The sequence below is a fragment of the Camarhynchus parvulus genome, chromosome 5, assembly GCF_901933205.1.
Source record: "Camarhynchus parvulus chromosome 5, STF_HiC, whole genome shotgun sequence".
Lineage (NCBI taxonomy): Eukaryota > Metazoa > Chordata > Aves > Passeriformes > Thraupidae > Camarhynchus > Camarhynchus parvulus.
This window is the reverse complement of record NC_044575.1, coordinates 28,372,000-28,386,638: the sequence shown is the minus strand read 5'-3', so window position 1 is coordinate 28,386,638 and position 14,639 is coordinate 28,372,000. Positions and strand designations below refer to the sequence as shown.

The 14,639-nt window shown below is 41.1% G+C and overlaps 1 protein-coding gene across 2 annotated transcripts in view; it reads right to left on the bottom strand.

The window, feature by feature from the left end:
• Positions 1-5,632: 5,632 nt before the first annotated feature.
• DCAF5 (DDB1 and CUL4 associated factor 5) overlaps positions 5,633-14,639 on the bottom strand; it is a 67,584-nt gene continuing 58,577 nt past the window's right edge. For both annotated transcript variants that reach the window (XM_030949293.1, XM_030949294.1), the window contains exons 8-9: positions 14,443-14,570; positions 5,633-8,379 (exon numbers count right to left, since the gene is read on the bottom strand). In XM_030949293.1, coding sequence (XP_030805153.1) covers positions 6,571-8,379; positions 14,443-14,570 — 1,937 coding nt within the window. In that variant the 3' untranslated portion in view covers positions 5,633-6,570. The remainder of the gene's footprint in view (positions 8,380-14,442; positions 14,571-14,639) is intronic.

Sequence of the window (14,639 nt, the reverse complement as noted above, 5' to 3'; positions counted from 1 at the left end):
TCAAAAATAAATCTTCCACATCATCAGAAACATGTATGAGCTAAAAAAAGCTTATTTATGGAAAGATTAGAGATCTGCCCTGTTGGACAGACTGAAGCACCCTCACTCCCTGAACTAAAGGAGATGCAGAACTTTTGCTGTTGTCATCCCTGCATGCAGATAAGTGCACTGCAGAGTTGGGGTCTGTGTGTGTAATACAAACTTTGGGAATAGAGGGCTTATAACCAGCTTTAAACATGTACATCCTTTAATTCCAAGATTGTTGGAGCTTAGACTATCTTTCCTTTCTCTCCCTCCAAAGCTTGTATATGTGGGAAGCAGACTTTGTTCATGCTTTGGAGAAAATTATATTCAAGGATATAATTCCAAGCCAGGAAATGCCAGGTCTGGCCATAACATACTGGAAGTGTCACTGAAGCAGAGCTATGAAGTTTCATTTTTTGCTTTCTAGCTACCCACACTGGAAGTCTCTCCAGGTTCTAGAGACGAGAAAAATGTACAAGACTCCTGGAGGAAATGCAGATATCTCAGGAAGGGAAAGACTAAGTCAGAGGAGGCTCATGTCTTGTACTCCTCTGTTCCTCCTGCAAGGATGCATTTATTTTCCTCATTTTAATAGGCTGCATAAAGATCACTCTGAAACATAGCCCCAGACCTTCCCTCCAAGATCCAAAGGCAGACATCAACTAAGGTCGTTAGAGGAAAGCATTCTGGGTTTTCTTCAGCACATCCCAGACAATATCAATCTAAACCAGACAGCTGCTGTTAAAACAAGACAGAATCAGCCAGGCAGAGGCAGGGGCGGCCTTGCTGCTGACAGCCACGCCAGCTGCCCATGGAAGAGGGACCCTGACTGGGTAACAACGTGTGACAAGTCTGTCAGGAGAGTGATGTGAGGCGTGGCTGTGGCTTTCTGCCTTCTTCAGATCAGTGGGTTTGAGCTGTCAAAGCTCAAGAGTGAGAAGTCAATTCTGTTAACTTATTGCTGATGCTTTTAGAAGTTACTCTTTGAAGCAGGCAATGAACTTCTATTCAAAATCTGATTGGGTATGAGGGGCTTGTTTGTTTGTTTTTAAATACATTTCAACTCTTTCCCTATTTCCTGACAGAGTTCGGTTCTGAAGCTCATGCTGTTTCCTTCTCTGACACACAGCCACATTTTAAAGAGTTCAAAATGTATCTCATGAGTACTTAACCTCAAATGCTGAACTAAAGCCAAAGCTCTTTGAAAATATGCATTAGGCTTTCCTTGAAGCAACTTTTGTTTCAGCCTTTGTTCTGGAAGCAGGACACTGACACGTAGGACCTTCCCAAAGATCATGTGTTTGACCGTTTAGGAATGGCCTGAAGGTGAGCCCTGGAGGTACCTAGGAGCTGTTAATGCTGCTAATAAGAAGCTGTGGTTTGTGAAGTAAAATACAATCCTGGGACTACATTACACCTGGAAACCTGCAACTCCTGTAGCATCCAATCACAGAAGTGCTAGACACAGCCAGAGGCATTGTCCGGCTGCGATGGACCCGCTCCCCCTCCAGAAGTTCCAATACAGACATTTTTTGTGCGCTTATGGGAGCATTTTTACTCATCTGCACCACATAGCTCCAAGCAGCCGGAGTGCAAACAGCAGCTTCAGCAAAGGCACAACTTTGATCAGCTCTGGAAGCCGCAACAGTGCCAACCTACATCTGCAAAGCAATGCCAGAGCTGCCAATGAGACCATGCAGGACTGGAACTTAATGGGAAAATATCTCTGAGACAGAAAAGCTGAGCTTGCCAGCCATATCCCAGAACAAATAGCTCACTGACTCGGCCAGTCAACTCAGGAGGTAGGTATTATGTGTCTACAACAAGATAATATTTTAAAAAATCAAACCCACACCACCCACTTTGGTAAGGACCATTCTCCCACATTCAAGGCAATGGTAAACACAGAGCTGTGTCAGCATCTCCACCTGCTCTCTGGAACAGAGATCACACAAGGTGGAGAAGGGAGAAAAGGTCCTCCAGCATTTTCTCACCAAACCGTAAACCAGCAGGGCTCTGCTCCAGGTGTTTGTGTGTTGGAACTCAGGAACTGTGGAAAGAACTGTTTCTATTTCCTTTTCCCTTTGCATTTCAGACAAAAGAGGAACAAACCCCATCTTGAATAATGCAGTAGGCTGATGCTTTGGATGCTCAAGTGGAAGGTAGGAAGCCCAAGTCCAAGTCCTTGACTTCAGTCAGGTGAAGTAGAAACATCAAATTCAAATTATTTCCTCTGATCACAGAACACACTGACATCCGGGATTTCTTTGTGTTTGATCTGCACAACCACTGAAGAAAACTTGGAGCCTCCTATAACCAGTGAAATGTTGGTTTGGGTTTTTTACTGAGGGGGGTGGTGGTGGTGGGGTATTTTTTTTCCTTTTTTTCCCCCCTAGAGAATCGCCATTTTCTCAGATGTTTGAAACAGTTCTTGCTCATAAGAGTAGAGCATTAGCTGGGTTAATTAGTGCATCCTGACACAGCTGCAGGAGTGTGCTGATGTGTTTTATAAATTATGTATGTGCTAGGATTTGTTTATTGAAGAAGTCCTGAAGAACCATGTGCATGCACACATAGAAATTCAGCTGTTGCAGCTATTTGCATTTCTCTGGTACTCTCAAGGTCCTGCAGCACAGCCCTGAGCTTCCCAGTCTGACAAAGACACACAGATAATCTGAGTGGCTGAAAATGAGAGAAAGCATCAGGTGTACAGGGTACCTCTGCCAGTACCAGTGTCTGCAAAAAGATGAAAACTCACTAATACAGAACATTTTAACTCAATGGGGCAAAACCAACAATCTGGTCTTGCTCTCTTCCACAAACAGCAAAATGAATTAACTGCAAATGAAAGCAGCCCAAGACTTCAGTAATATCAGGCCACATCAGCTTGTGATGGCCACAGTGAGCAAGAGACCTCTATGTGCTCACGAGGATGTGACAATGCAGGCAAGTACAAGACTTCAGAAGAGGACCTAACCACATTTATCTGCTAAATATGTTTGAGGAATAGTAATTTCCCAGCTAGCAAGTGACATAGGTTATAAGCAGAGATTAGGATTGGGTTTCAGTCACTTATTCTATTATGGAACTAAGCAGGAAAAAATCCACTGCAAATTTTGGAGGAAAGGTTCTGAAATAAGTTGTCCTTCCCATTTATTACTCCAGCTGAAACAGGCTGGATTTCAGAATTTCCTGCAAGCAACTGGTAAAAAACTCTGCTCTTGCCTTCTCAAGGCAGCTGTGTCTTTCTGCTCATGCTTAGTCTGTGAGAGCTGCTTCTAAACAGCAAAGTGTCATCTCCATTGAGCCACTCACCTTGGAGAAGACTCACCAGCTTTGGTAAAATGTTCACTGCAGAGCTGGAAAAACCTCAGATGAACTTTGGTCAATAGGTCTCATATCCTCCTGCATCTCTACAAGCAGCTAATACCCCAGGCCAGACAAGCCTCATGCTTGCTCTTCAGAGGAAGAGTCAGCTTTAAACATAGAAAGCTGAAATAAGCAAATACAGTCTGTGATCTTGTAGAAATATAAGAAAGCCCTTGGTTTAAAAATCAGTATTTCTCTGTTCTGGGGAGATGTAAGGGAGGGTTTTTCTTCCCCACTGATAAGGTTCTCTGGACATGAACTGTACAAGGTGGCCTTGCAAATTTCCTGCCATAACAAGCTGCATGGTAAGCAAATAGTGACTAACAGGGTAGTTCAATATTTACACAACCTTTTTGGTTTTAAATACATGGCAGATTATTAGTGAAGGCAAAATCTCTTCTGATAAATTAGTAAGAATTTCCACTCAACAGTTTACTCTTTCCCCAGAAGTAGGGAGTGACAATTCCAAGTACACAGCAAAACTCAGATGGAAACTGTGTGCACACAGCAGGATGAGCACCCCAGTGTGGGGGTGGAGAGCAAATACACAGGATCAACGAGAAAGTGAAGCAACCTGCACAGAGCACCTCTTCTCAGTGCTGGCTCCATGGAAGGGACATGCTGCTGCCTCCTGGCTTGTTTTTTCAGGGCTCTTTACCACATAATGGAGCTGCCTAATGCTGATAATGTTTATTTATGTGAGGAGGTGAATGCACTGCTTCAGAAGCTGCAGATCTTGTGTGCACTAAAATTTCCTGTGAACAAAAGGCAAAGATTGCAGCTTGCCTTCCTCCTCCTGCCTGACAGAAACTAGAAATAACAAGAATGCAGACAGCATGGGAGGTTGTCTATGAGGAAACCACTGCAATCTTTTAAGCCCAGAGCCTGTACAGGAGCAGGGAGGTTGGATTAGATGACCTCCAGTGCTCTCTTCCAACCTTACCCATTCTGTGATTCTGGAACACCAAATCTGGGAGCTTTTATTCTGCTTTTAAACACAAACAAAAGAAACAGAAAGTGAGACCACCAGGCATTTGAGAGAACACCAGGAAAAGATGACCATGTCAAAGAAGAGTAGAGATCCTCCTTCACTAGAAGTGAGGGATGAGAAAATTTTTCAAATTTCAAAATAAAGGACTTTTAAAACATAATAAAGTTTTGACTTGGCAACCCCAAGACCTTGGCTAAACCCCAGAATTTGCAGTAAGATGTTTGCACAACTAAGGAAAACACTCTTATAGTGATCTTGATTGCAGAGATATACAATATAGTAAGTACAAAACATTTTTTTTAATAAGGTCACAATGTATCAGAGGTTGCTCTTATTGCCACTTTTGCCTGTGTTTGCAAACATCCCTCTGCCTTTCTCACCTAGAAAAGCAGACCCAGTGTGGGCAGACAGCCTGTGACAGACTACTTACAATAGTTGTAAGACAATGTTTCAGGTCATGTCCTTCACTCTCCCTCCCACACATATCCCTCACAGCATCCCTTCTGAAGCGCTCCTTCACTTTCATCATGTTTTAACAGGGCTTTTTCCTACTTTCCTAAGGTACCTAGGACAGTTATGGATATGAAATTATTATTCTGAGGCCACTGCTCTACAGCAACATACTGCTACTGTATTGAAAGCGAACATTTCCAATTCCTTAAATAAACTAACCCTTCCTCAGCACTGAGCTTGAAAGCCTTTGAAAGTGACTAGGGTCCAAAGAAGCTGCTTCTTCTGTTGCACATAGATGTAGTTTTTGTATCCTGTATAAATGGGTTTGTTTTCCCTTCACACAGTGACTCCTCTTACCTTGTTGCTAGGGAAGCAAGAGTAATTCCACCAATTCCAGCATGCCAGAATTGAGATGACTCACCAGATAGTCCATTCAACAGTGCCCTGGCAAGAAACTTCTCTGTCCACCAGAGAGTACTCCAGTTCTTGGCAGCAAGAGCTGTTCTCTTGTTCAAGTTCTGATTGCCAGACTTGAAGATCCAGGCTCCCCACATGTGGGGATGGTTCTCTGAAGCTCTCCCTTATATGCAGAACTCTGCTGAATACATCTACCCATATCCAGTTTCAAATATTAGCAGCACAGTGGTGGAAAACCAACCCTGATCTGCAACCCCAACCTTTTTTGGGCAGCAAAAACTGCTAAAAAAGCATTTTTCAGACTTTACCAAATGTTGCTGTGAACATGAATCAGTTACATTATCCATACTTCAGCTATATTCTGTTTGGCTTACTGCTTCCCAAAAGTAAGAACATGGTGGAAGGGTGGGAAGAACCAAGATATATTCCAAGACCCAGAACCATATTCTTAATAATAATAATAATGATGATGATGATGAAGAAGAAGAATGTCTTTGTGTTAAGATCACAGAAAGGCATGTTTTGATGCCTGATTTTTAAAAGCCCTTGGTTAGAATGAGGTCTACAGCATATCTGCCTCTTGCCAACAGTCATACTTCTACATAGTGATGACACTGTGTTATTCAGCTCTTTTCTTTTAAAAAGCCCACAAAATTGAATGTCACCATGGGAACAGTCTAAAGTTGATTTTAGAAAGAGGATCATTTCCTATAGCTTTTCTATTGGCATAAAAAAAAATGTCACTGAACTGTATCAGAAGTAAGTGCTTTATGAAGTATCATCTCTGAAGATACCATCCAGTTCTGAAAATATCCTCCCTAATGGTTGCATTTCTTTACTTTCTGAAGCAGAATAAAAGGCCCAGAAACACTTTTCCCTGTTTTCCTCAGCAAGAAACACACCCTAATTGTGTGATCTACCAGCAATGTGATCTAATTCCACCATTCTTCAGCCTGCAATATGTAGTGTCAGTATGGAAAACTTCCTCTTCAGAAGAACAATTAGACTTTAAAGGAGTCATCCTGGTTGGCTGGCTGAACAAATGACACATGTTCACACAAGAATTATTCAGTCAACCATCTTAATAAGGATTTACTTTAAACAGAACCTTGTATGGGTACACTAGACTCAGTCTCATTAAGGAGCAAGTTGGATTTTTATACAGCATGAACCACTGGCAATCTAAAACAGACCCACTGAAGAATGGAATGGAGAATCAAACGCAATCTTTCAGACCCAAGCTCTATGTGCCTTTAATACTTTCTTTTTCCTTTTCTTTCTGAGAGAGTGCACACTATGACAGACATTTGCATTTATCATGTTTTTAACTTCTTTTCTAAGGATGAACTCTCTGAATCTGCATCTTCCAACTCCGCTCTGTGTCTTTTCAGTCCTCCAAGAGATTGAGTGCTCTCACTGCCCGCAGGATGCAGGTCAGCAGTATCCTCTCTTGTGCTCACATTGTAGCTGTTGGAGTCCATTTCAGACAGGCAGCAGTCTCTGTGCAAGGTCACACCCACCTGTACAAGGTTGCCATTATCAGCATTTGAGTGCACCTGTAGTCCTTGAGTCACGGACTCCTGCTCTCCAAAACTCTGTCCGTTGTTGAAGCATGAAGGGTGAAGATGCAAGTGGCCATTATTATTGTGGTTAACGCAGGAGGGGTCCAAGCTCCTCTCCTCACTGCCATCAGTCTGGTTCCTGGAGCAGTGACCTGACATGCTACAGATGGCAACAGGGGAGAATGGAGGGACCAGTGAGTGATGGCTTGGTGCTGGTTGACAGTTCTGACTATTTTTCTGTTCCACAAGTCCTGTGGTCTGAATACAAGGTTCTTCGGAACAGCTATTTAGCCCTTTGCAGTTAGCTTTACCATTGAGCTTTTTAGTCTCAAAAGAATGCTCTACACCTCCACTGCTTGTGTCTTCCGATGTGTTTTCATGACCCTCCATCCACCGCTGATTGTCACATTCATGAGCTTGACCATTACTAGAATTTTCTATCCCACCACATTCTTTTAAATTTTCTCTCTTGTGGTTTTCAGCAGAAAGAGCTGAGGAACCCTGAGGAACTACTGAACTTGACTTCCTAGCATCTTCCTTAGTTAGCGAGCATGTTGCACTGTGCCTTCCACTGGTTCCTGGTTTCCCTTCATCACTTTCTCCATCTCCTCTGGAGGATTCACCATCTTTACTAGCTGAATATGATATGTAAGAATAATGGAGCCATTTGTAAGCTTTGTAAATCTTTCTCTCCACTGATTCACTGTCTGAACAAGGGGACGTCCTTTCTTTAAGAACTTCTTTGTTGGCTGAATTCCTTTCTGGGGAAGAAGCTGGAGAGGAAGAAAGATCATCTACTTTGATCTGAGGGTAATCATATATGTCCTCACCTATGTAAGGGGTTACACTCTCCGTGTTAGTGCTAGTCCTTTCCTCCTTTTGCACCTTCTGTCGGCGCCTCAGTGCATTGCGCTGCCTCATCAATGTGCGCCTTTCGTTCAGCTCCTCTTCATCTTCTGTACTGCTGCTGCTGGAGCTGCTGGATTCGTTCTCCTCAGGACTCGGAGATGGTGGCCGTGGGAAAAGGTCTGTATCTAGTTCTGCCTCACAGGTATTGTCATCAGAGTCAGACTCATTGGAAAGGGCCAGGAGACGTTTGTCCTGATACTTTCTCAGTGCAGAGAGCCTCTGCTGACGGGAAGCCATGTCTTCCCTGGCTGAGGGGGATGCAGTTGATCTTAAGGCCCTTAAGTTATAGGCAGTTTCTTCAGACTCTTCAGCCACGTGCGGTGGGGAGTGATGCAAAGAGGTGGAGGACTCGGACTCGCTGTAAGCAGAGCGTTCACTCACTCCTGCATGGAGCTGCAGGATTGTGCTCTCGCTGAGGTCGCTGTCTGAATCAGAACTCCAGCCCTCAATCTCCCGGCGCACCAGAGAGTCAAAGAAGGCCATCATCCGTGGATCTTCCTGGACCGATTGGTTGGCATAATCGTGGGACAAACCACTACCACTGTTCAACACGAGACTGATGTACTCTTCATGAGTGTAGAGGCAACGCGAGTCATCCTCAATTCTACCATCCAGGTCCCCTGTGCAGTCAGGCTGCTTGTAAGGACTCCAGATCTGTAACAGAAAATAAAAAAACCCAAACATATATCTTTGAATTCATAAACTATTATAAGCATTTGAAATGGAACAGTAGCTCAAATACCCAGAGTAGCTGCAGGTTGCAGATTGTTTTTACCAATTTTTATTCCTCTGTACCATACTAACAAGTATTACAGAGCTGTGGGATTTTTTCTTCCCCTTCACAAATGTGTTTTTTCTGCATTTACTTCACCCATACAGAATATAAAAGCTCTCACACTGCAAATTATCCATCATTTTGGTAATTCATTGTGTGATAATTTCTCCCAAATTGCAGGGCTCTATTTTTATGTAAGAAGGAATGCTTACTCACTAGCAGTAAGAATAGTTTGTTGCCTACAATACAGTCTTAGCACTAATGAAGGCACTTGTTTCCCAGGAAACTAGAGTTGCTGGTGCTAGTGGTGTAGAGTAACATTTCATCCAGCTACGTAGTCCATCCCACCTGATCACCAGGCAGGGAGTTGAATGCATGGAGGTGAAAAGTAGAGCTGCACTACTCCCTTCAGGAAACTGTTGCAAAGAAAAGAAATCTTCCAACATCCTCTGAAGACACAGCAGCAATTTTAATAGGTGAAGTTGAAGAGTTTTACTGAAAGCTACTTTTGAAGTGTACTGATTTCACCAACAGCAACAGTTGTGACTATGCTGTCCATCTATCCTTCAGTCAATTTTCCTGATATGGAGAGGAAAGTGGGGGAAAAAAAGCTCCAAAAGAAATTCCACCCATATCCCTAAGAAACTGGTAATCCATAGCAAACATAACAGCTGGATGTCCTCACCCTTCTCAGATTTACTCACAGATTTGAGGGCAATGTGATTATGACATTCTGTGGACAACTACCATCACTTTGGATCAATGGTTAATGGAATGAACAATGCCTTACTGTAAGCAGAGCCAGTATGTATCTTATCTACAACAATGCCTTAATGTTCTGCTTATAAAAGACCTGATCTCAGCCATGCTTTGGTTTTATCATGCTAACAAGCTCAGCAGAAAAAATTCTGTGCCAGCTCTCTATACCAGGTTGGACTTTTGGGATGGTCTTTAGAAAAAAAAATCTAACAAGTTTCCTAACAGAAATTAATTAAGTTTTGTTCCAAACAGACAAAACTGCTAACAAAAAGTGTTTGCATGTATAAATGACATAATCAGCACTCGTCTTACAGATGTCTAATTAACACATGCAACATAACCTGATACTACCATGACAAGCAACATAAGAAAAGCCCACAAGAATGCCAATTACTCTGTGTTCACTCTGTGTACAAAAAAAAAAACTTACACCTTTAATAATTGAAGCAAAATGAAATAAATTACCTTGCAACTACTTGTGCAGAACAGCCGGATTTAAGATGAACAAGTATACTTTATTCTGGAAATCTCCCAAATTTGAAAGCTTTTACTTTGCATTCTCTGTAATTTATGGTTAACAGAGCTTCCACATATGATCTGGCTAGATACATAAAGGAAACACTATTCAAAAATTAAAATGCTGCAGATATGCTTTCTTCTGCAGACAATCATCAAGCTGCCTTTCAGAGCAAAGGGAAAGGAACTTTATATTGTGTTACATCAGGCTGTTTCTAAGAAGATCTTGACATCAAGGTGTATTTGTTATTGGTACTTAATTGCTTTTTTGTTATTTGCAATACTTCACCAAATTCTCTCCCAGTGCAGTTCTTTAATATGACACTTGAAACAAGAATGAAGACAGTTCTTTGTTGCTTGGTTTCATCACTGCACTTACCAGACACATAGCCCAAAGGACAAGCATTATGTTTGGATGAAGATAACAAAACCCAATCCAAGCCTACTATATACAGAATTTCAGCAACCAAACTTAAACTTTTTGAACTATTAGAGAGAACAGAAAGAATCACTCTTCATCCTCAATTTCCCAGGCTCCACTTCCTAAAGACAACATAGGAAAGAGCTTTATCTCAATGAATCTATGAAAGAGATTGTTGATTTGTGGATACATCACATTTTTAATAGAAAAATAGAACTCTACTTGCTTAGACAGGCAGGCTGGCTTGCCCCTTCCTCAAATAATCTTAGCAGCATTAGACTGATCACTAGGTTTTAGAAAGGCTTTTTTATTTTTTTTAAGCAAGAGAATTAGAAAATGCTTAGATCTGGTATGAGCCAATATAAGTGGAGGACAGGTAGTCTGCTCTGAAGTCCCTCTGAGAAAGGTCTGTTTGTAATGAAATTAATCTAAAAAGGTATGTAAAGAGTGCACAGAGATATTCTACATCTTTGGTAGCACTACCAAATCTTTCTGCTCTCACTGCAAGCATCAGCAAAAACAGACCAGTATAAAATATAGAAAAACCAGCTACAAAGAGTCCACAGTGAGGCTTTTCCCTTCCAAGAGAGATTTGCTCACAGAGAAGTAAGTAATAAAGAGAAGTCAAGGGAATTGAGGATGAATACCTTGTTTGTATGGGATCAGTTGTCTCTGGAGAATGATACCCCTGCATTTTAGATATTTTGTTATGAGGGAGTGTGAAGGCCTGCCAGAGTCACAGAAAGAAATCAGACTAAGAATCTATCCTTGGCAGAACGGGGAAGTCTTTAAACTGCTATCAACTGATCCAGTGCTCTCTGTGGCATCTGAAATGGGCTTCTTTGTAAATGGAATGCCTTTGCCTTTTTCTCATCCTCTGGCTGATGCCATGTCGAGGAATAATGTGATCAAACTGGAGAAAATAAGTTGGCAAATCAATCCACTAAAGCAACAATATATAAAGAAGTTCTTTCTCTGCCAGAAGATTAAGGAGATGAATATTACTCACTGATGACCCGAGTACAGATATAAAAATAGGAACAATAACAGAAAATGGGAATATAAAACTGCTTCTCTACTTCAGTAGATATCTGCTGACAGCATCTTTGAATTACTTGTATTCCAGGGTGGCAAACCCCCAAATTTTAAAACAAAAAAGTAGTTATGCCTGTAGCGTGAGAATAATTAAAACCACTTATATTAGATTATCTGATTAGGCAGAGGCAGATAGTCACAATGACATTAATCTGTCACTATAGCAACGAGTGCAAATAGACTTTGTTATCTCCGACACATTTATGATTTTTAAACAAATGGGACCCACAACAGTTGGGCTCTGTTACACAATATTCAATTTTCAATACAAATCAGATTTTTTTTCCTGAAAATTGTTATGTATTTAATATATTTTTATGTTCCTGGAACTGTCTCCTAACTGCATAATTCTCCATGGCCCTCCTCTAAGCCCAACACATCAGGGGGAATGCTACATTTATTTCTTCTGCAATGCAATCTGTTTTCCTGCTAGCACATCCCAACGTCTTGTACACTTAACTGAGGGGAAAGTGGTATTTTTCTGTTTAATATTGCTTTAGCCCTTTTGGTGAGCTTGATGCAAATGATTATTTTGCAGCTGCACTTTTTCACACAATTTTACTGAAGTTCAGTGAATGAAGGGCAATGAACAATTCATCTGTGTGGATGTGTCCACCACACACTGGCTGGAGTCGAGCCTCCGAATGCCTTCTGTTAATGAGACTGTTGGATCTTATTTTTGGTCCTAGCAGAAATCAAAATCTAAACCAACAAATTACTGAATTGTATTCTTGAGGGTGCTTTGCAACAAAATAAAACTAAAGCAAAAAACCATAACCACAAACATCAAAATCATTCTTGTGAATACTACTCTTCTCTGTGGGGCTAGGCCTGAGATGAATTTGTATCTCATTTGCAATCAGCATTAAAATAGCAAATGTGTTGATAGAAGCTCATGTAATTATTGAATAGCTTGATGGCACTGCTATCAGCTCCTCCCTTCTTGAAGTACTAAATTTAGGCCAGCTACTCTAAAAATTAAGAGCTCAGACAAACAACTACTTGCATCCACATTTTTAACACATCACCACGTCTCTACAATGGTTTCTACAATTGCAACCAACCACAGTGAAGTTATCGTCTGTGATTTAATTCCAGAAAGGGTTTAGAAGGTACTTGAGGGATAATAAAAAGAGGGGCACTTTTAAAGCAAGTGATTAAAACAAATAAACAAAAAATAATAAGAAAACATAAAAAATTTAACTATAATTTTTATTTATGGTTCCTTCTCCTGTCATCTCAATTTCTCCGAGCAAGCACACCAAGCACTTATATATAGGGGAAAGACAGCCGTGCAAAGGAAAGACTTGTGTTCTCAGCAGTTTTTAATGCAATAAATGGCCCTTCAGAGTGGCTGGTGCTGTTTTTCCTGTCTTGCCCTTCTGCTAGTGGCAGTTACTAGTCTCCAACCTATCCATAGAAGTAGCTGGAATGAAGAAGAAACCACCTTTGTACAGTCACCTGCAAACTGCTGTGCACTGCAGCAGTACCTTTAGTGAGTGAAGACTCTAAGTACCTTTAGGGCACTGAAACAACCTGAGCCCCAAACAAGGCGCATTACAAGCTGAGACAAAAGGACACACAACAAAAGGGTAAGAAGTTCTGGCTGGCCAATAAACTTAATACATTAAACACCTTTCCCTTAATTTGTTTCTAGCTTGAAATGTCTGGGGAATTCAGTTCCTTCAAAGCAGCTGCACAAGTTCCACTGCAAGCACAGTGACACCACAGGAGTTCTCTTCTAAGGAAGTGCTCAAGCAGAGGTGTCTTTGAAAGAGTTACACAACCTGTGACTGCAGCCTTAATCAAACTAACCTTTTAATCACTAGGCAAAAAAAATGCCCTGCCAAAACCCTAGCAGAAGTACACAAAAGCAACACAGGGGATGTTTATACCGATGCTAATCCAAAAGTCTAAGCACACTCATGCAGGAAGGATTCATAGGGTGAAGGGTCAGCAGATCTAGAATTCAAAAGGGAAAATTCAGGTTGCATGAATCAAGTTCCTAAACCAAAAAAAAAAAAAAAGAAATGCCTCTGGCAAAACTGTTGTTAAACAGTGGCAGTTTGACTGCTTGGAAATTGAAAAATCACTGAGCTGCTAAGACTGTTCAATGCACTTTTGTTCGAAGCCTGTATTTAATACATTTGTGATCAAACCTGTCAGGCAGCCAGCAGAGATGAAGAGAAAAGAACTGCAGTACCAGGGGAAGACAGAAGAGAAGGAAAGCTGAACTGAAAGTCAGAACCCAAATGCTGACAATAGCTGTGATGCAAGCAATGCAGCAGGGCACCGAGCCATGGTCCCAGGATTTTGGGTCAGTTCTGGTCCATAACTTGTACATCACTAAAACACTCCTTTGCAGAACAAGTTCATGCTATCAGCTTGTACCTGACAAAAGCATTTAAAGTGTTCTAACAACATTATTTATAGCCACATGCAGGTAAGACTTTAATGAAGTTATTCAACAAATAGTTGGGATCAACAGCAGTTCTTTTTATCCTACTTCAAAATTAAATGGTTGTGGTTTTTTCTACACTGTTGGTAGATCTAAATTATAGCAAAATATCTATGGCAGCAGAATGCAAATCACATTATTGTGGCATAATCCTTTGCCTTCCCAACCCTCAAATAACAAAACTGGTTTTGCCTTGCTCCCACAATATTGACTGTCTTTCCTTAAGGAAAGAAAATTTCAGAACCTAACAAAGTTTCTTATCTCTTTCAGTTCCACAGAAAAAGGTCAAAAACTTCCTAAAAATACTGTACATTGTTAAAGGATTCAGAAAGGTGTTGTGCAAGATATTAAGAGTTCTTCCTCTGGAAGTCACAGAAAAGGTATGTTGAATTGATTCAATGCACAAATACGTACAAAGATATAGAAGGTCTTCCAAGGCATTGTTCAGCCAGGTCAGTCTGGGCTAAGGTTCATCTCTTTGGAGATACTTTTATTAAATTTTAGACCAGAGTATCACAAGTTGTAGGAGATCACATTAGAAGTGTAACCAAACTCAGCCGAGCAAACGAGACAAAACATTTTATAAAACAATAAGAGAAGACAGAGTGGGTGTGGACCAGAATGATGCTGAGCAAAACAAAGCATTTTTCCCTGAAAGATTAAAAGAACACATTTTCTGGTAACTGATCTTACCTTGATAATCTTTTCAACACCAGAAGAACAAATCATGTAGGTGTGAGGATTAAACCTCACTTGGTTTACAATTGACCGATGACCTTTCAATACCATGAAAGCACCGTTGACAACCCTGCCAATGCCACCTAGGGGAAAACAAGCACATGTGGACATGAGTAATTAAATCTTCATATTACTTTCAGCCATAGTCATTT